The 19,772-nt window shown below is 60.4% G+C and overlaps 1 protein-coding gene across 1 annotated transcript; it reads right to left on the bottom strand.

The window, feature by feature from the left end:
• Positions 1-1,273: 1,273 nt before the first annotated feature.
• On the bottom strand, positions 1,274-2,551 carry LOC122905505 (vegetative cell wall protein gp1-like; the record flags this gene model as incomplete). Its single annotated transcript, XM_044247074.1, has 1 exon — positions 1,274-2,551. A coding segment is annotated over one exon (1,278 nt), but the record flags the coding sequence as incomplete, so codon positions are not given.
• Positions 2,552-19,772: the final 17,221 nt, after the last annotated feature.

The following is a 19,772-nucleotide window of genomic DNA, read 5'->3' on the forward strand; positions in this document are numbered from 1 at the left end:
CGTGACCCCCGACTCTCACGGCTTCAACGCCTTAAGTGGCTCTCCATTTCCTGCCGGGAAGCCCCAAACCAAAGCCAGTCTGAGGCCTGTTCTGGTCCACCGGCTGTCCTTCCTGCCTCGCTGAGGCCTGTCCTGGTCCACCCAGCTGTCCCTCCTGCCTCGTCCTGAGCATTCCCTCCACCCCTCCTGCTGGGCCCTCCTGTCTGAGCCGGGTTCTTCCCTGCTCTCCCAAGTCCCTTCCCGATGTGTCCTCTGTCTGGACACCCTCTGTCTGGACACCCTCTCTCTTTGGACCATGTGCCTCTCTGGGAGGGTTCCTGTCTTTCCCTGAGGGGAGGGTGACTCGCTGCCCAGTGCTCCCACGTCCCTCTGCCTACTCAACCACTGTCTGGGGTGGGGACACTGCAGGGTAGAATGTGGGGGTCACCTCTTGTTTCTCTCTGTCCCCAAAGCCATTGAGGGAGACTGAGTCCAGGGCCTGCCCAGGTGCCTGGGGAGAGCGGGAGAAGGGAAGAGAGGAGGGAGTGGCTCCGCACACAAGGGACAGACGCTGGCATCTAAGACAATGAAAGGAAGCCTGTGTCTCTGTAAAGACACGTTGAAATTCTGTGGAGCCAAGACTTGGCCAGAGCGGCGGTCAGCGGGTTCTCCATGCGGTGCTGGCGTCTCTGAGCTTCCCTCTCCACCTCCCGCAGCCTCGTCCCTCCCCCACGTTCTGCCCCGGAGGCAGGAGGCAGCACACTCCACACCAGGCTGGGCCGTTCTGTGTTCGTTTGTATATTGTTTGCCTTCCAGTCAAAAGTGGAAGCAATCTGGCAGCTCCCGGGGTTGTTTTCGGGGACTGTGGCCCTCCCTCGTGCGGCAGTGTGTGGTGCTGGGAGGGGGCTGAGAGGCGAGCATGACCGGGACTGGACTTTACACGCTGCTAATCATGTATAACGTTTGTTCCGCACTCCAAAATTTACATGACACCTGCAGATATCTCCAGTTATTTCACTGTCAAAACAACATTGAAAAGTAAAGAGGTCGGGGAACATAATTTCCTTCCTAAACGTGGGGAAATTGAGGCTCAGAGATAGCAGGTTGATTGTGCAAGGTCACATGACAAGCGAGTAACCTGGCATGGGCTGAGCCCTGCCAATCCTCACTGCTCTTCTTCTCCGCCTCCTGCCTCCACCTGACTTATGTAGTCCTCTGCCCAGAACCTACTGGGGGAAGATGGTAGTGATGGTGATGGTTATGGTGGTGATGGTGATGATGATGGTGATGATGGTGTTGATGGTGCTGATGGTGGTGATGGTGATGATGGTGATGGTGGTGATGATGGTGGTGATGATGATGGTGGTGATGGTGGTGATGATGGTGGTGATGATGATGATGATGATGATGGTGATGGTGGTGATGATGATGATGGTGATGGTGGTGATGATGATGATGGTGATGGTGGTGGTGATGGTGGTGATGGTGATGATGGTGGTGGTGGTGGTGGTGGTGGTGGTGGTGAAGATGGTGATAATGGTGGTGATGGTGGTGGTGATGATGATGGTGGTGATGGTGGTGATGATGATGATGGTGATGGTGGTGATGGTGATGATGGTGATGGTGGTGGTGATGGTGGTGATGATGATGATGGTGATGGTGGTGATGATGATGATGGTGATGGTGGTGATGATGATGATGGTGATGGTGGTGGTGATGGTGGTGATGGTGATGATGGTGGTGGTGGTGGTGGTGGTGGTGGTGGTGAAGATGGTGATAATGGTGGTGATGGTGGTGGTGATGATGATGGTGGTGATGGTGGTGATGATGATGATGGTGATGGTGGTGATGGTGATGATGGTGATGGTGGTGGTGATGGTGGTGATGATGATGATGGTGATGGTGGTGATGATGATGATGGTGATGGTGGTGATGATGATGATGGTGATGGTGGTGGTGATGGTGGTGATGGTGATGATGGTGGTGGTGGTGGTGGTGGTGGTGGTGAAGATGGTGATAATGGTGGTGATGGTGGTGGTGATGATGATGGTGGTGATGGTGGTGATGATGATGATGGTGATGATGGTGAAGATGGTGATAATGGTGGTGATGGTGGTGGAGGTGGTGATGATGATGATGGTGATGGTGGTGATGGTGATGACGGTGATGATGATGGTGATGATGGTGATGATGATGGTGGTGATGGTGATGATGGTGATGATGATGGTGGTGATGGTGGTGATGATGATGGTGGTGATGGTGGTGATGATGATGATGGTGGTGATGGTGATGATGGTGGTGATGATGATGGTGGTGATGGTGGTGATGGTGATGGTGGTGATGATGATGGTGGTGATGGTGGTGATGATGATGGTGGTGATGGTGGTGATGATGATGATGATGATGATGGTGATGGTGGTGATGATGATGATGGTGATGGTGGTGATGATGATGATGGTGATGGTGGTGGTGATGGTGGTGATGGTGATGATGGTGGTGGTGGTGGTGGTGGTGGTGGTGGTGAAGATGGTGATAATGGTGGTGATGGTGGTGGTGATGATGATGGTGGTGATGGTGGTGATGATGATGATGGTGATGGTGGTGATGGTGATGATGGTGATGGTGGTGGTGATGGTGGTGATGATGATGATGGTGATGGTGGTGATGATGATGATGGTGATGGTGGTGATGATGATGATGGTGATGGTGGTGGTGATGGTGGTGATGGTGATGATGGTGGTGGTGGTGGTGGTGGTGGTGGTGGTGAAGATGGTGATAATTGTGGTGATGGTGGTGGTGATGATGATGGTGGTGATGGTGGTGATGATGATGATGGTGATGATGGTGAAGATGGTGATAATGGTGGTGATGGTGGTGGAGGTGGTGATGATGATGATGGTGATGGTGGTGATGGTGATGACGGTGATGATGATGGTGATGATGGTGATGATGATGGTGGTGATGGTGATGATGGTGATGATGATGGTGGTGATGGTGGTGATGATGATGGTGGTGATGGTGGTGATGATGATGATGGTGGTGATGGTGATGATGGTGGTGATGATGATGGTGGTGATGGTGGTGATGGTGATGGTGGTGATGATGATGGTGGTGATGGTGGTGATGATGATGGTGGTGATGGTGGTGATGATGATGATGGTGGTGATGGTGATGATGGTGGTGGTGGTGGTGGTGGTGGTGGTGGAGGTAATGGTGGAAATTATGACGGTGATGGTGGTGGAGGAGTTGGTGATGGTGGTGGAGGTAGTGGTAGTATTGGTGGTTTTTGTGATGTTGAAGAGCATGGGTCGGCCTCACTTGGAAGACTCATGGAGCCCAGAACAAGAGACTCTATGGGTCTCTCCTCCATGCTTCTGGAGCCAGGGGCTTGTTTATTTAATGCTGATGTCCTTCCGCCTATGGTTCGTCAACTGTCTCCTTTTCTAGCCTGCAGCTCTGAGTGGGCGTCTCCGTCTCAGTGCTGTCCCTACATCCTGTCCTCCCAGGTAACACCTTTCTGGTGTGCCGTCTCCCAGTGCTCAGGTGATGGGGCCAGGGGCATCCTAATTTCGGCATCTATCCCACAGCTAGCTGAGGGATGGGCTGTTGGGCTTCCTTACTTGGTCACTGTCTGATGAATGGAGACCAAAATGAGTCCGGATGTGGAAATATGGTAAGGCAAGGGGAGGAGTTCCCTAGACCCCCAAGAACCCTCCATTGCTCTGCAGCCCTTTCCCCCACCTCTGCCTTCCCCCATGTCCCAGGGCCAGACAGACACCTACTGCTGCCTCCCACAGCCCCCACACTAGAGGCAGGATCTGCAGGACCCTCCGAGCTCTGTCTGTCTCATGTTCACTGCTGGACTGTGAGCACATGCTCTTGGTTCCATGGTGTGCCTGCATGTATATACACACATGGGTACAAACACACGCACACACCAAACCCACCGACATCCACATAATCATACATACTCATAAATGCACACACTGAGTCTACAGGACCCAGAGCACACAGCCACACTAAGTGGAGCCAGACTGAACATCTGTTCTCCTGAACCTGGGATCCTGTTCCCTCACTGTGCCCCACTTGGCATTTAGTGCCACCTGAGCTTCTGCGGGTACCCAAAATGGACATCACCAGCTGGTGCATGTACACTCCCAGGAATACACTCACTTCTATGTGAGGTGGAGCCGGGCTGATGGTGCAACTCTGTGCGTCCTCGCCCTCACTCTGTGTGTCCTCGCCCTCACTGCGCGCGTCCTAGCCCTCACTTTGTATAATACCACATCAAGGACAGGCCCCAATATCTTCATTCAATCTTCTGTCCTGACCCCATTCCCAAAGCCCCCAGGTGTCACCTACATTAGAGGAGACTTTGTCTTGACTGAGAGCAATGGCTGGCATGTGCAGGCAAAATTTGCCTGCTCTCTCCATTCCAAGCCACGGATAACAACCTCCTGTGTCCCCTGAGGCGTGTGGGGTGGCTCCTCTAGGGTGTGCACCTGGAAGCAGAGGTACACAGGTCAAAGGGCAGGCACAGCTTGCTGTCCAATGTGGATGAGGGGTACCAGCTGTCACTATGCTTGATTTTGTAGCTGGTCTGGCCTGGGAGGGGGCGTCCAGGATGAACATCTTGTGGTTTTCTGGTGTCTCCCTCTGTTCCTCAGATATTCCTATTGACCTTGGAGACAGAGGGGAAGAGGGGCAGGGGCAGGGGCAGGTCAGCTGGGCAGGTCAGTGGAAAGAACCTGGAGAGGCTGGCAGATGCATTGCACAGAGCTGCTGAAGTGGCAGAGACAGCTGGCCCGTGGAGGCTGGGCCGCAGTCTGGGTACAGTCCGGGTTCAGGTCTCTGCCATGGGCACCTGCATGAGTGGCATCCAGGCCCCTAGGAGACACCCTGAGGCCTGGGGGCTTGTCTTCACTCCCACTGCCCCAGCCCGAAGCACAGTGAGCCTTCCTGATGCCAGAGCCCGTCCCCCAGCTGTCTCCTTTCTCAGGCCCCAGGTTCCGAATCTTCTCCCTGCGGGCAGGCACACTGGGATCACTGACTGAGTGGACAGACGGATGGATGAGCGAGTGGACAGAGCAGGTGGACTTCATTAGGAGGCAAGGTGCTTAGTAACTCTGGGAAGTTCAAGTCACATCCAATCAACAAGCTACAGAAGAGCGGACGCCCGGCTGGGGACAGAGTGGGGCTCTTGCCCCTCTGTCCTCACGGGCACCCTTACCCCGATGAGACCCGTGACAGGTCAGATGCAGCCCTCACCTCTCCACCCTGGCCCACCCATGGAGCACCTAGCCTGGAGCTCAGAGGGCAAGGGAGAAAGTGGGCCCCAGTTCAGTTGCAAGGATGGCAATGTAGGGAGAGCTGGTGGTCTCCAAGGAGTTAGCAGTGGCCTCTGGGTGGTCTGACAGGAGCCCAGCAAAGGGGCTGAAAGGCTGGGAATCAGTACTATGAAGCCCAGGAAGGGGCAGCTCTCACCTGCCTGGGGGGCCCCATCCCTTGACCTGGGGCAGCTCTCACCTGCCTGGGGGGCCCCATCCCTTGACCTGGGGCAGCTCTCACCTGCCTGGGGGGCCCCATCCCTTGACCTGGGGCAGCTCTCACCTGCCTGGGGGGCCCCATCCCTTGACCTGATGGCAGGCCTTCCCTTCCTACCTGACTGGGCCCTGGAGAGAGTGTGTGAGAACCGAGACCCCGGCTGACTTCTGCGGAGCCAAAAGCCTCCCGTGAGATTCCGTGGTGGCGTCCAGTGGGCTCTCTCCAGGAAAGGACACTGCTGGGGCCGTGACCCCGCCTGCCTGCCCCGGGCCTGCCTCCTGGGGCTCTCCCCGCACAGCCTGCTGGCAGGACGGTGGGAGGCTGGTGCGTCTGATGGCCCGGAGTGTGACTCAGCCAGAGCCGCGCGCCAGTGAGTGGCAGAACGTTGCCTGCTGGATTAAATTAGGCGCCTCAAAATTAAAAATACATATTTATTTTAACCGGTCGGGGTGTTCGGAGAGAGATGAAAGGGAGGGGGATGAAATATTACAAATTAGATAATTAAGGCGGCAGAGAGGAGAGAGTGCCGGAATGGGAACCAGGAGGGTGAGTCGCGAATTCCCCATGCCGTGCCAAGTTAGACGAGAAAAAAGAGTGAGATGCGGAGACAAAAAATAAATAAACAGGCAACAAAACCCAAAGCCAGCCGGTCGAGAGGGTTCCATGAGTGTTCCTTCAGGGAATTAGCGGAGGGGAAGGGCAGCTGCGAGCGGCCTGGGACCAGGAGCCCCATGGGGCAGCGGGGCAGTGGGTGGCACCACCCCGGGCCAGGCACTGCGGCGGGTGGGGGGTGAGTGGCAGCGCTGGCCCATCAGAGTCAGGGTCACCTCGTGTACGGCGCGGAGGAGAGCCCGCGCTGGTCCCGCGAGGTCGAGGGAGGTCGAGGGCCAGGTGGTGCCGGGCCGCAGCTGTGTCGCACAGATGCCAGCTGGAGAGACGTGCTGCTGGCCAGTAGGTGCCGGTCTCCCCGTGCCCTGATGTGTGACGTGACAGCACGGAGGACATCACTGGTGGTGCTGGGACCGGCAGGGTTAGGGTTAGGGTTAGGGGGAGGATGACACGGCACGAAGGAGACAGCGAGGGTGGTGGTGGTAGGGAGGCGACATCGGGGCCGGGCGGACGCTGGCGTCCAGCCAGGGGTGGGAGCGCCGGGGCAGTTTCAGACCCCAGCTTGATCCCTAAAAGTCCTGGGGCCTCGGGCCCATCCCATCTCTGCTCTGATGTCTGTGTTCCTTGGGTCCACATCTTGCCAACAGAATATTCCCTGAGGGCCAGAGGTGGGCAGAGTGTGGCTGGGGGGGGATGACCTGCCAGAGTTAGTGAAGTGGGGAAGGCCTTGGGCTGGGCCAGGGTCCCCACGCGGCCTGGCATGGAGGGGGTGTCCGTCCAGCGCCCACCCCAGCCAGGCCCGTGCCCAGAGTCCCACTTCCTGAATGGGGTACAGGAAGGGAGGGGGCCTGGGTCATGCCCCCCAAGGGTGTCTATAGAGCACATCTCACTGGGGGGATGTGTCCTTAAGGTGGTGGTCGTGGCACACATCCCAACCCACCCACACCCCAGGATCACACAGCATCGTGCATTCCTACTGTCCTCAGAGTGGGACGGGCAGGCCATGTGGGTCATAAATGGGGTCATGGCTGTGGAACTTGTCCCCCCCGGACTGACCTCCTTAGTGCCCACGGCCACTGGAGCCCTCCTAGCCCCATATTTAGATGGCGTGAACAGCTGTTCCCCAAACCCTGAGAAGGTGGGGGAGGCTTTTTCCCAACACATCAATGAGGAAAGACACAAGGACTTCTCCCTTCCTCCTCCCCCTCCCTGGCTCCGAACAGGAGTCACATGACAGACCCCAGGCCTGGGGGGAAGGTGCTTCTCCTTAGCCACACAGCCCCCACAGCTCGCTCCCCCCGGGTCTGGACTCATCTCGGCCATGAGCAGTGTCTGGGTTTCCTGCAAGGGATGGGGCCTGGCTGGCGGCAACCCCCACCCCTGCTTACTCTCACTGTGGTCCCCTGGGACCTGCTCTCCCCCAGAGCCAAGATGGGGGTGGGGCAGCCACCTCAGAGCATCTTGGGCTTTGCCATGCCAACCACCACCCCTGCGGAGCCTCATCTTAGACATCTGGGGGGTAGGCAGTTCCCAGGATTAGGCAAGGTGGGGCTGGAGCCCTCCTGACAGAAGGCCTTCCAGTGTCCCCACTGGCCTTTTCCCCTTCTGCCTTCCTAGGAGTCCCAGGAGGGAAGGGGACATCCATTTTACAGATGAGCTGCTTGTACCTGAGGCTCTGGCTCGGCTCAGACTGCCCACAGGGCAGAGCAGCAGGGAGCTGGAGCCCCAGACTGTGGCCATTGCCCAGAGCTGTGTCCACGTCAGGTATGGGTGGGGCGGGAGGGTCAGGGCTGGGGCGCCTCTCAGGTCTGGCTGGGCCCTGGCTCACCCTGGGTCCCCACCCGACTGCCTCCATCACTGCTGAATCTGGGGGGGGAGGAGATGCCTCTGTGTCTACCCCACGTGTGCCTGTGTGAATAAACACGTACCCGAGCACATACATGTGTATAAGGAAGTGGATGTAGCCACGTACACGCCCATGTGCAGCACATCCATGTACATGTGTGTGTATCTAGGTGCACACACACATGTACATATATGTGCACACAGACGCACCCACACCCACCACGGCCATGTGCATGTGCGCGCGTGTGTGTATCTGGGTGTGCGCACATGCACACATGTACGTATATGTGCATGCAGACACACACGCCCACGTGACCATGCCCGTGTGCATGTGTGCACACCTGTGTATCTGGGTATATGCATGCGCAACATGTATGCATATGTGCACGCAGACGCACCCACGCTCACGTGCACCATGCCCTGTGCATGCACGTGTGTGTGTGTATCTGGGTGTGTGCACACACACACGTACATGTGTGTGCACGTAGACATGTATACGCCCACGTGCACCACACCTGTGTGCATGCGTTGTGTATCTGGGTGTGCACTCACGCACACATTAATATATGTGCATGCAGACACACTCACGCCCACGTTCACACGCCTGTGTGAATGTGCGTGCGTGTGATCTGGGTGTGCACACATGCACACGTGTACATATATTTGCACCTGGACACGCCCACGTGCACCACACTTGTGTGCATGTGTGCACACGTGTGTATCTGGGTTGCACACACATGTACATATATGTACACCTGAACACACACATGCTCATGTGTTCCACACCTGTGTGCGAGCGCATGCACCCCACCCCAGGCTTGGGCACGGACATGTGTGCAGGTGCACAGCACAGACAGGCCTGGTTTGCACACAGGGGCATGTGCAAACACACGAGGTACATGTGGACCTCCGAGGCTGAGTGCACACACACGAGTGTTCATTATACGCGTGCAAGCACGCCCAATCCATGCAGCTGGTGGAGGAGAACAGAGTGGCAAATCCCTCCAGCCTTGAAAAATCTGGGTGGTGTGAGAAACAAACCTCTCAGATGTATGAAGGTCATGCTGTGCTTTTCACAGTTTCCAGGAAGGTGTGAGGTGCTACCTGTGAGTTTTAAATTGGGCCAAACGGAGACCAGCAGAGTGTCCTGGACTCGGCAACCAGGGCTGGCTGGCTTCGTGGTCCTAAGATTGCTGTGCTTGGGGTGCATGGCTTCCCCCTGTCTGTATGGGTATCCAGCACCATGGCCAGCTCCTGTGCCCTAACCCATGCCCCACTGTTTGGGATGCTCTTCTCCCCTCCTCCCCAGGGCTCCTCCTCCTACAGGAAGCCTTCTGTGTGTTCCCCAGGCTCCTTTCCCTCCTCAGGACTCTTCTCACACAGGAAGACTGAGCCATATGCCTCTCTCACAGCACACATCCCTCCCGTAGGATCTTTTGGGAAGCTTCATTGGTCTGTGACAGAAAATGCAACCCAAGCTGGCTTAAACCATAAAGGGGTTGGATTGGTTTATGTAGACAAAGAGTCTAAATTTTACGGGTTTCAGGTCAAGTGTGATCAGGGCTCCAGCTTCTCACACACTCTGTTGGTCAGAATTTAGATCAAGTTGCAAGGCAGGCTGGGAAGTGAGGTGTTTATTTGGGCCACATCTCACCCAGTAAGACACCCAGGCTTCCATTTGTGAGGAAGAAGGGGCACTAGGTAGGGGGGCCTGGGCCACATGGCTAGAGATACCACCGTCTGGGAGTGCTAGGACATCCTGACACAGGGCTGGGCAGGCTGGGCTGCAGCCTGTGGCCAGGGCTCTGTGTTCATAGGCAAGCAGAGCGGCGACTTCTCCAGGAGCTGCAGGTGGGGCGGGGGGACTCAGTGTGTTCCCCTTGGGCACCCACACGCTGCTGGGGACACAAGACTTAGACACAGGCAGGGATACTGGAGGACACAGGAGATGGGCAGACAGAGACTGAGGAAGGGTTTCTTTTGGGCGTTTTGGGCAGGGAGGAGGCAGGATGGGCTGAGGTGAAGAGGACCCCAGGGCTGGCGGTGGCACCCCAGACATGAGCTGGCCTGCTGCTCGGAGAGGGGAGGGGCAATGCTTGCGCCCATCAGTGGGCTGGATGCAGTGTGGGACCGGGAGAATGGTCAGCTCTCCAGGCTGCCCCACCTGGCAAAGCCCTGGGGCCTGACCCGCCACCCCTGTCGCCTGCTTCCTGGGGCTTACTTGCCTTGGGCTTTCCTTGCCTTGCCCAGATCCTCAGAGCCGCAAGTGCTGTGCCCAAAGCCAAAGGGTCACGGGACTCGTTAACAAGCCCCTCCTGCAACAGGAGAGGCCCTGGCACCTCCCCCTACCCCCAAGCACCGGTACAAGGGGAGGTTGGCAGACAGGCACCCGGTCCTGGCCCCCAACCCAGAGCTCCTGAGCGCTAAGCCCCTTCCCATCATTCCCCATGCTGGGGACCCTGCCCGAGACCTGGGGCAGTCTCTGCCCGGGTCTCCTGCTCCGGTTGTCACTGCCAGAACCCCACGGCGCCCTCCGGAGGGCACGGATGTGGTGCAGACCCAGCCAGAGGACAAGGCGGAGGCAGACGGCGGCAGCCGCTGGCCTGGGGGTGGCCGCTGGTTTCAGCCTGCCCTGGTTTCGAATCCCATTCCCTCCCAGTCCCTGGGCTGCCCTGGGGCCAGCCGAGCAGGGGGCAGGGTCTTCCCCTGAAGGGTGTGGTGTCTGCAGCACCCAGCAGAGGCCGGCGCGCTCCAGGCGCCCCGTAAGCCCCAGTGTCCCTCTCTCCCGCTGCCCGCACCCCAGATGCTCCCACCAGCAGAGGTCCCGAAGCTGCGCCACCCCTGGGGCTGAGGCCCTCATCCCAGACAATCAAACACAATAAGGGAACACGTGGGATTCTGTGAGTGTGACCTGCATCCGCATGTGGGAATCCGCCATCACAACCGGTTACAGAACAGGGTCATGGCCTGCACACTTCCCCACCGGGCCAAGATCCCTGGGCTGGGCGCGCAGGGCGGCAGCAGGGCTGGGCACTGAGCCAGAGGAGAGGGGCTGCAGGCGGCCAGCGGGCGGCTCCCAGGCAGCCGGCAAGAACCGGGCGCCCCGCCCGCTGCAGGAGCGGGAATCGTTCCCCTAGACGGCTGGCAGCAAACCTTCCCACAGCTGACTTTGCGTAAAGACCTGCTTAGAGGCAGGGAGGAGGGAAGGGCGTTTGTAGTCACACCCGCCCCAACCCCAGCCCCGGGCTGCTGCGCCGGGATCTCTGCTCTAACAGGTGCACGCTTCCGAGGTTGTCCTGTGGGGGATCCCCAGCGCGGCCCTCGGTGGCTGGCTTCAGGGGCCTGAAATGCCGCTGTGCTGTTGCGTGGACCAAAGCTTGCTCCCTTTCCCGGCTGGGAACCATTCTGGAGCGTGGACCTGCCCACGGGCCTGGGCGCCATCCATGGGACAACACTGGCCAGTCTTCAGTTTGGGGCAGGCTCATTCGGGGGCGCCATGAACAGTCGCGGAGAGGCTTGTTCCGCTCGGGTGAATGCCGGGGTGGGGGGACTCCCCCTTGCCAGCAGGCCGACGGGCCCCACGCGGGCGGACGTCGCCCTGCGCAGAGCCGCTGTCCGGGGGATGCTCCCGCCAGCCACGCGGGCTCCCAGTGCCCACTCTCGCGCCCGCACTGGGTCTGGTTGGCGCTTTCCGGCTCAGATGCTCTAACAGAAGTGACTGGGACCTCGTGATGGTTTGCGTTTGTGGCTCCTGAGGACTAACGATGTTGAGAACGTGCTTCCTTACCATCAGCTCCCTCCTCGGTGGACTGTCCGTTCAAGGGTTTCGCCAGTTTGCTTAACTTTCTATGTCAGGATAGCGAGAGGCCCACAGGAAGCGGCGGGATCCGCACAGAAGCTCTTGGCCTGCCCTTGCCTGCGAGGTCTTTGCTCCTCCTCCGGTGCCGGTGCCGGAGGAGGTGCTTTGCTTCCGCTGGGCTGGGACTGGGCCGGGATCACGGGGCTCTCCCGCCTTCCAGCCTCTGGAACACACCACTCCACGACGCGTGCTCTCCACTGGGCTCCATGCCTTCCGGCGACACAGCCAAGTCCTCTGGCTGATTTTTCTCCTTATACACAATGTGTGATGTTTCTCCGTCCACCATCAAGGGATCATTCCACACCTTCAGTTTCTTGCAGTTTGAATCCCATGAGCCCGAGAACGAATTTCTTGGTCTGCTGACCCTGACTCCGTGAGCGTTTGCGTTTTACTAAATGTGGAAAACTGCCAGCCCCTCTTCCTCACTTGTTTTCTGCGCCGTGCTCCGCCCCACCCCCTCGGAGACCCTTGTCCCCATCTCTACGCTCACAAAGAGTAGACTTTCTGGTTTCACCCCCTCCCTTCACGCACTCCTCCTGGTCACGTGGGACCCTTTCCACGGATCTGTGTTCCCGCCGCGGCCGTGTTGCCTCCCTCCCCCGGTGCGTGGCCTTGCGCTGCAAGCGGCTTTATCTTCTGTGCCAGTTGATCTCAGCAGGCTGTGATTCCGGCTGCGGGTCAGCGTTTAAGAGCTCTCAGTGCGGTTCCTATTTGTCCTGGGTGAGCCCCCACGGCCGCTCTGGGCTGGGCTGGGCCTGTCCTGCCGCTGGCTTCTTGCGGGGGCCGTGCACGTCCAGTGTGGGTTTCATCCCCGGCTATCAGGGACAAGTGTATGGGCCACTTTCCCAAGACCCTCCTCTGTGTTCTCCAGACAACTTCTCTTTCCTGGGACCCTCCCTGGGGTCTTCTGGCCAAAACGTGGGGGTTTCACGGGTTCACTCGCTGTGTGCCTCTGGCTGCTGCATCGACATCTGGGGCCACGTTGGCTGAGGACAAAGTAGAAAGGGAAAAGTGCAGGTCTCTCTTGCCTTCTCGAGAGCACAGCTCCTGACCACAGAGGGAGTTCTGTCCTTTGGCATTGGCAGTGGGTGCCCGCAGACCCACTGCTGCCGTGCCAGCCACTGCCAGGGGCATCTGGGGCTGGGGGCTGGGGTAGCAGAGGGAAGGAAAATCCCACGGGAGTTTCTCCCACTTTCCACATTGGGAGTCCTCTTGGTCATTCTTTGGGCTGAAACTAGAGGGACTTTCTCTGAGCTCTCCTGTGGGCACCAACACTCATCCCAGACCTCAGGACGCCAGAGGGAAAATGGGGGCAGATACCAGTGACTTGAGGATTGCTCCGGATTCCAGCATCTGCCCCACTTGAGGGCTGGGGCAGACTTTGCAGGGTCCTGACTTGGCTGCTCCGGTCTGGAGGCACTGATGGAAGCAGTGGGTACTGCTCTGTCTCACCCAGCACCTCAAGGCCCGGAGCAAACCTCCCTCCCCGGTCTCGACCCCACCCTAGTTCCCCATGGGAGGAGAAGGCAAAGGGGGCAGGGTGCCCTCAAGTCACTGTCTGTCTTTGCAACAGCGGGGAGTCCTCGACCCTCTTCCGGGACCCTCGGGAGGGTCTCAGCTTGACCCTTGAAGCCGAAGCATCACCCCGCGTGCAGGAGGTCAGGGTGAAGCCGGCCAGGTCCAGTGATCGGGCAGCAACAGTTGGGCCTTCGAACCCCAACGTCATCACTGACCATGCGCCTGGGCCCGGCTCCAGACTCCTGCATCTGTCCTGAACTGGAGGGGGTAGGTGAGTGCACGCATCCTTGTCTGACCTTGTGAAGGTTCTAGATTCTTCGATAAGATGAAATGTGCTCTCCCCACTAAGACGAGGCCTCCTTCCTTGATCCTTTACAACACCTTCATGTTCTCCCGGGACGCTGGCCTGTGGTGCCTTAGATGTTTGTGCCAAAGCTTCTCTTCTTTCCTGTCACCGAACGGATGAGAGAACCAAGCATGCATGGCCCAGATGCGGCCTCCACGGGACGGGGTGCGGGTGAGATGACGGGGCCCTTGGTGGGCGCGGCCGGCATGGTGATGGCAGCAGATGGGACAAGGGGCGGCACCGTGGCGGTGGTGGGGACAGTGACAATGGCGGCCTGGTGACCCCGTGTTGGCAGTGGGAATGGCAGCCGGGTGGTGAAGGGACATCCGGACCCACCCAGCCCCGGGCATCCCCACGGTCACCGCAGGCCTCTTGGTGCGCCGGTGCCTCCTGACGCCCGGCCACGGCCAAGTCCGGCGAGGGGGAGCCGGCCAGGAGCCAAGCCTCACACCTGCCGGGCTGCTGGTGACCGTGAGCCGCCCAGGCCTCTGCACGCTGTGGTCCTCCTCACACTCCTCCCAGCCCTGCAGGTCCCAGGTCCCCCGGTGAGACCCCTTCCCAGTCTGCAGGGGGTGGGGACAGGAGATGACAGTGGGAGCCAAGGTCCCAGCGCTGGGGCCGCCCCCGCTTTGAGCACTTTCGCGTGGATTCCCTCTGCCCTCAGCGTCTTGGGAGGCAGCGCTGTCTGACTGGCGTTTCCCAAAGGCAGGGAAGCCCAGTAATTCCCACAGACCTGGGCAGGGGCGGAGCCATGGGGGGCAGCCTCAGCACCATGGCCCAGGGCCTCCAGGGATGGGGCTTGAATCCTGCAGTCAGGAAGGACGTGCTGGGACCCTCCTTCAGGGGCCAGGGTTCCTCCCCAGCCCAGGGCAGAGCCCGGGGGGCCTGTGTCTGTGGGTGGTGGGCCTGCATGTCCTCAGGGGCCTGGGGAAATGGCAGGAGAGGGCCCGGGGCTGGCGCACTGACCTGGACCCAGGGGTGGGGGGGGAGGGCGGGGGGGAGAGGAGGGAAGCTGATGGGCGGGAGCCTCTCCAGGACCCCCTCCAGGACCCGGAGCCACGTGAGGAGGGGTCTGGGTACCAGCAAGGCCATGGTCTCCATCCCCTCTGCCGTGGGAAGAGTGGGAGCATACCCCTGTGTGGGGGTTTGTGGGGACACTGCACACTGGAGAGGATGATTGAGGGGCAAAGGCTAAGGCCCCAGAAAGGCCCTTGGTCCTCACAGGGAGCCCAGCCACTAAGCCGGAGGTGGTGGGGGTGGAGTGGGGAGCAGTGGGGGAGAGGCCAAGGTCACAGAAGGGCACCAGAGGACAAGGATGGGGAGCTGGTCTAGGGGGCTGGGGGCAGGGAGGGCAATTTGGAGGCGCTGTGGAAGCAGGGGCAGGGTGGGCCCCTGGGCTGTGTTGGGGAGGGGCACAGAGCGCCTTCCCTGCCCTCCCTCGAAAGGACCCACTTTGAATTTCAGGGTGGAAGAAGCAGAGTTTCGGAGTCTCCACTCTTGGCTTGGAGCGTTGTTGGGAACAAGCTCCAATCAGGACCCGGAAACTCTCCCAGCAGGTTTGGGGAGGGGTCGTTGGGGGGGGGCGGGGAGGCCCAGGACTCAGAGGACCCACCCTGTGGAGCCGTGGGCATTTCAGGATGAGGAGGTCTCCAGGCTGCTCCCCGGGCCCCTGGGAAGAGGGCAGCCCACCCCCAGGAGACCCTTCTGACGGCCTGCTGTGGCACCGAGAGCGGGGTCCAGAGTCCTGGGGGATGGTGGCAGGTGGTCTGCAGCCCCAAGATGTGACCCAAAGAGGCCCCATGAAGCTCCCGGAAAGCAGGTGAGATGAGCCCCCTGGAGGAGGGGTGGGGCAGGGAGAGCAGAGGGATACAGGTGTGCTGGGGAAAGCCAGCGGTGGTCAGCACGCTACCCCCTCCTCCCTGCCCCAGGACGCCCTGCATGGGGAGGCCACCTGCCCTGTGACCCACTAACACCCTCCTTGACCCGGTTTCGGGTGGCCTACCCCTTCTCCATCTCACAGCCTGTTCTCACCCCTGATGTGGCCGGCACGGCTCAAAGCTGTGGGCACACCTCTGCGCGGCTGGGGGGTGGGGGTGTCTGTGCTACCCACAGCAGCCCTCCCACCTGGGCCCCCGCTGCACTTGGCAGTGGGAACAGGGAGGCTGCCAGAGGCTGTGGCCACTCGGCCGTCCCAGTCCGAGTCCAGAGCAGGGCGGCAGGGGACGGGTCTGTCCCTCTACCAGGGACTCTGGGCCATCTACCGTCTTAGAGCCTCCGTCTCCCCATGTCTCATACCCACTTCACGGACGGCAAGTTCCAGATGACTCCACCTGGGAGGCTGGGCTGAGGGGCACCCAGAGACCCAAGGCAGAGAAAGCAGCTGGCCCACAGGGGGGCGGAGGGTGCACCGGGCTGAGGGAGGGTAACCAGGTCAGCCACAGGATCTGAGGAAGGGACATCTTGGGGTCAGCTATCGGACACCCTGGTTTCTGCCAACAGAGTGATGTCTGTGTTGGCCGGCAGCTTCCGGGGGTGGGTGGCAGGTGCGGAGCTGGGAGGGGTTGCCTGGGAGTGAAGCGGCCGAGAGTCCCCTCCGCGGCCGGCTGCCTAGTGCTGGGGCTGGGCGCTCCCCCAGGGATGCCCGAGCCTGGCTGTGCCCCTGCCCTCTGCACTCAACCCCTGTCCGGAGCTGACCTGGCTTCCCCTGGGGTCACGCTCTGCTCACTGCTTGTGCAGACAGCCTCATGTCTGGGGCCAAGGTCAGCCGATGGGGGCGCCACACAAGGTGTCTCTCCCTTCACAGAGCACCTCCTACCTAGGCCGGGTGGGGGTCCTAACTCAGAGAGCAAAGAAACCCAATAGGACCCATCCATTCCTGGCAGGATCCTGCTTCAGGCGTAGGGGGATCAAGGCGCTCATGTGGTACCCTACGCAGCATGTCCCACTTCTCAGCTCTCCGACAAGCTCCTGCCTGGGGCATAAAGCTGGGTGCCTTCAAAACACGCATCTGCTACAGGGCCCCAGCAGAAGAAAGGCAGAAGAGGCTGGGAGGGGGAGCATCAGGAATGGGGTCCCGGCACCCTGGGGCCCACGGGAAAGAGGGATTCAGCCCAGATGCAGACCCTGAGATTGAGATTTGCCTGCCAGAAATTTACTGGCAAAGCTGATGGGAACATCTCTTGTTAGGGGTCAGCACAGCAAGCTGGGTGGAGGGAGAGCCCGAACCGGGTGCCCCATCGTAGAGGCCTCAGCGGACCCCACAGGAGCAGGGATGGCCCCGAAGAGCTGTCCCAGCCAGGGACAGGGCTGTGGGGCTCTGCAGTGCACGTCAACTAGCCCTGGGGTGTGGGCTGCCCTGGGGACGGCAAGCAAGGGATCAGTCCCACAGAGGGAAGCAGGAGCTGGTCTGGCCACACCTCAGTGGCAGGGAGCAGGCTGCATTGGCCTGAAGGGGTCTCTGGGGGTGTCTGTGGGTGCCACTGCAAACTCCATGGTCAGGGAAGGGGGTAGACTTGATGGCAAAGCACCTGCTTCTGAGACTTCCCCACATGCGGCAAGGGCTCCCAGGTGAGGAGGCTCCGGTGGGAGGGTTAGAGGTAGCTGCAGAGGAAGCTGCCCTCTTTGGAGGACTCGGGTGGGGAGACCTTAGACGGGGAGGAGCGGCAGGGTTCCCCTTCTGTGAAGCACGGCTTAGCGGCTGGAGAACCGCTTAGGACAACCTCCTGATGCACAAGGACCCAGACCCCAGGATGCCTGATGCGTGAGGTTCCCAGGTGGGACCTGAGCACGGTTTCTGCCTGGGATCAGGTCTGGAAGCAACCTCCCACCTCTGGGCCAAGGCTGACCCTGACTCTGACCTGGCCACAGTGAGATCTGACCCTGGTCATTCCCTGAGCCCTGACCTCGGGCACTCACAGAACCCTGACCCCAGTCACATGCTGAGCCCTGATCCTGGTCGTATGCTGACGCAGACCCTGGTCCCAGGCTGAGGCCCTACCTCACTGGACATCTGCTGACACAGGCTGTGGCAGAGGGCAGTAGTGGTGGGAATTCTGCCTCCAGGCCCGTGGATCCACTGACGCCCACCAGCAGGTCCACGTAGCATCCTGGGTGCCTGTGCCCTCACCTCTGCCCGTCCCCTCCAGGCCCGTCTCCTGTGCCCTCACCTCTGCCCGTCCCCTCCAGGCCCGTCTCCTGTGCCCTCACCTCTGCCCGTCCCCTCCAGGCCCGTCTCCTGTGCCCTCACCTCTGCCCGTCCCCTCCAGGCCCGTCTCCTGTGCCCTCACCTCCAGGCAGGAGAGGCGGAGTCCTCACGGCACTGTGCTCCGCGGTGACTCCCCAGATCGTCCTCACTTTACTTTGGTCCCCATCAAGCCCTACAAATACGACAGTGCTCACCCAACACGGGCACTGCACTTGACGCCTCCCACCCCAGCACCGGCCCCTGGTCACCAGAGGAGGCCGGCGATTTGCGCGCCCACATGGCCCAGGACCCAGGGCAGAGGCACCGATGCAGGAGGCTCACAGGGACAGACCACTGCTCCCCTCCCATCTCGGACAGCCTGCCGCTTCGCTTTCTGCTCGGTTACGGTGCGAAGTACAGATGGCCGGCGGTGGGCCGGGCTCTGTATACTTTCTGTCCCTGGGCTCGGTCTCAGGTACCCATTTCCCCCGGAGGAGCTGAGGCCCAGAGAGGTGGCGTGATTTGCTCTGAGTCACACAGCGAGGACGAGCAAGAGCTGGGTCTGAACTCAGACAAAGCTCCTGGTGTCCCGGAAGTCACCTCTGCGGGGGCGTGGCTGCGCCGTGGACCAGCATGGGGCCCAGGGGCTGAGGGGAGCTAGGAACCCCAGCTGCGGTCACAGTGCTGCCACCATGGGTGTCCCTCAGTGCCTTGCCCACTAGGCCCCTCTGCCTGATGTCCTTCCACAGCCGCATCCCTGCCCTGACGGGCCCCGCGACACTTGTGGGGGACTCACCGAAGGCTGGGGTCTTCCAACTGGAGGGTCACAGGCTCAGAAGGACTTTGTCCCGAGGCCCCACCCCGCATACCCAGGGCCCAGAGACCCCCAGCCAGGAGGCCGTGCTGCGCCCCGAAGGTGACGCTGCACCCAAGTGAGGACGGGAACCGAGGTCAGAGGCCTTCTTCTCCAGTTGCGAACGGAATGTCCAGATCTGGAAATGCCCACGTGGCTTCAGACACGGGGCTGGACCTCGGGCCTTGGGCTCCCTGTCCCGTGGCCCTTCCTGACCACCAACCCTGCAGGGGCCTGGGGCCAGGCACAGCGGAGTCCCACCAGCTGGGCCCTTGCCCTTTGTCGTGGGGGCTGTGCTGGACCCCACACACCTGGTCTTTGTAAGGATACCTGCGGGTTACCTCCCGCGGGGAAGGGAGACACCTGGGGGTCTAGTCCCATGTAACAGTCCAGACTGTGTCCCAGACCCCGCAGCTCAGCCACTCCCAGCCCTTCACTCAGCAAACACAGTGGAAAGCAGCCACGTGCCAGCTGCTGCCCACAAGTAGCTCCCGGTTTGGGGGCACAGACGGTGCCTTCGGTGCTGTGAACAGGGCAAGCCGGAGGAGGCCCTGCACCGGAGCTGAGACTTAGGAAGGCTTCCTGGAGCAGGGGCAAGTGTGTGGGAAGGGCAGCCTTGAAGAAGGACGGAGGATTTCCTCTTCCAGCGGAGGAGCCAAGCAGGGTGCAGACCAAGGGTGGAGCCCGAGGTGGACGGGTGCGGCCAAGGGTCCGAGGCAGCATCTGGAGAGGCCTGGGACGCCGGCGGGTGGCACTTGGATGTGATCCTGGTGTGATGCGTGGCCCAGGAGGGGTGTCGGGCAGGCGGTCGCCCCCCCACCAGATCAGACCAGGTGCATAAGCCGGGGAGGATGGGAGTGCCGCCTGGGCGGGGTCTGGAGCCGGGTGCCCCCCTTGCTGCACCCTGGACCCCATCAACAATCCCGGGAGGAGGGGCAGGCGGGTGCTTCCCGCCCACACACAGCGCTGTCTGAGCCTCAGCATCGTGCTTGTGGGGAGGGAGCCCCTGGAAGTACAGAGTGTTGTGATTTTGCAA

The sequence above is a fragment of the Neovison vison genome, chromosome 4 (assembly GCF_020171115.1).
Source record: "Neovison vison isolate M4711 chromosome 4, ASM_NN_V1, whole genome shotgun sequence".
Lineage (NCBI taxonomy): Eukaryota > Metazoa > Chordata > Mammalia > Carnivora > Mustelidae > Neogale > Neogale vison.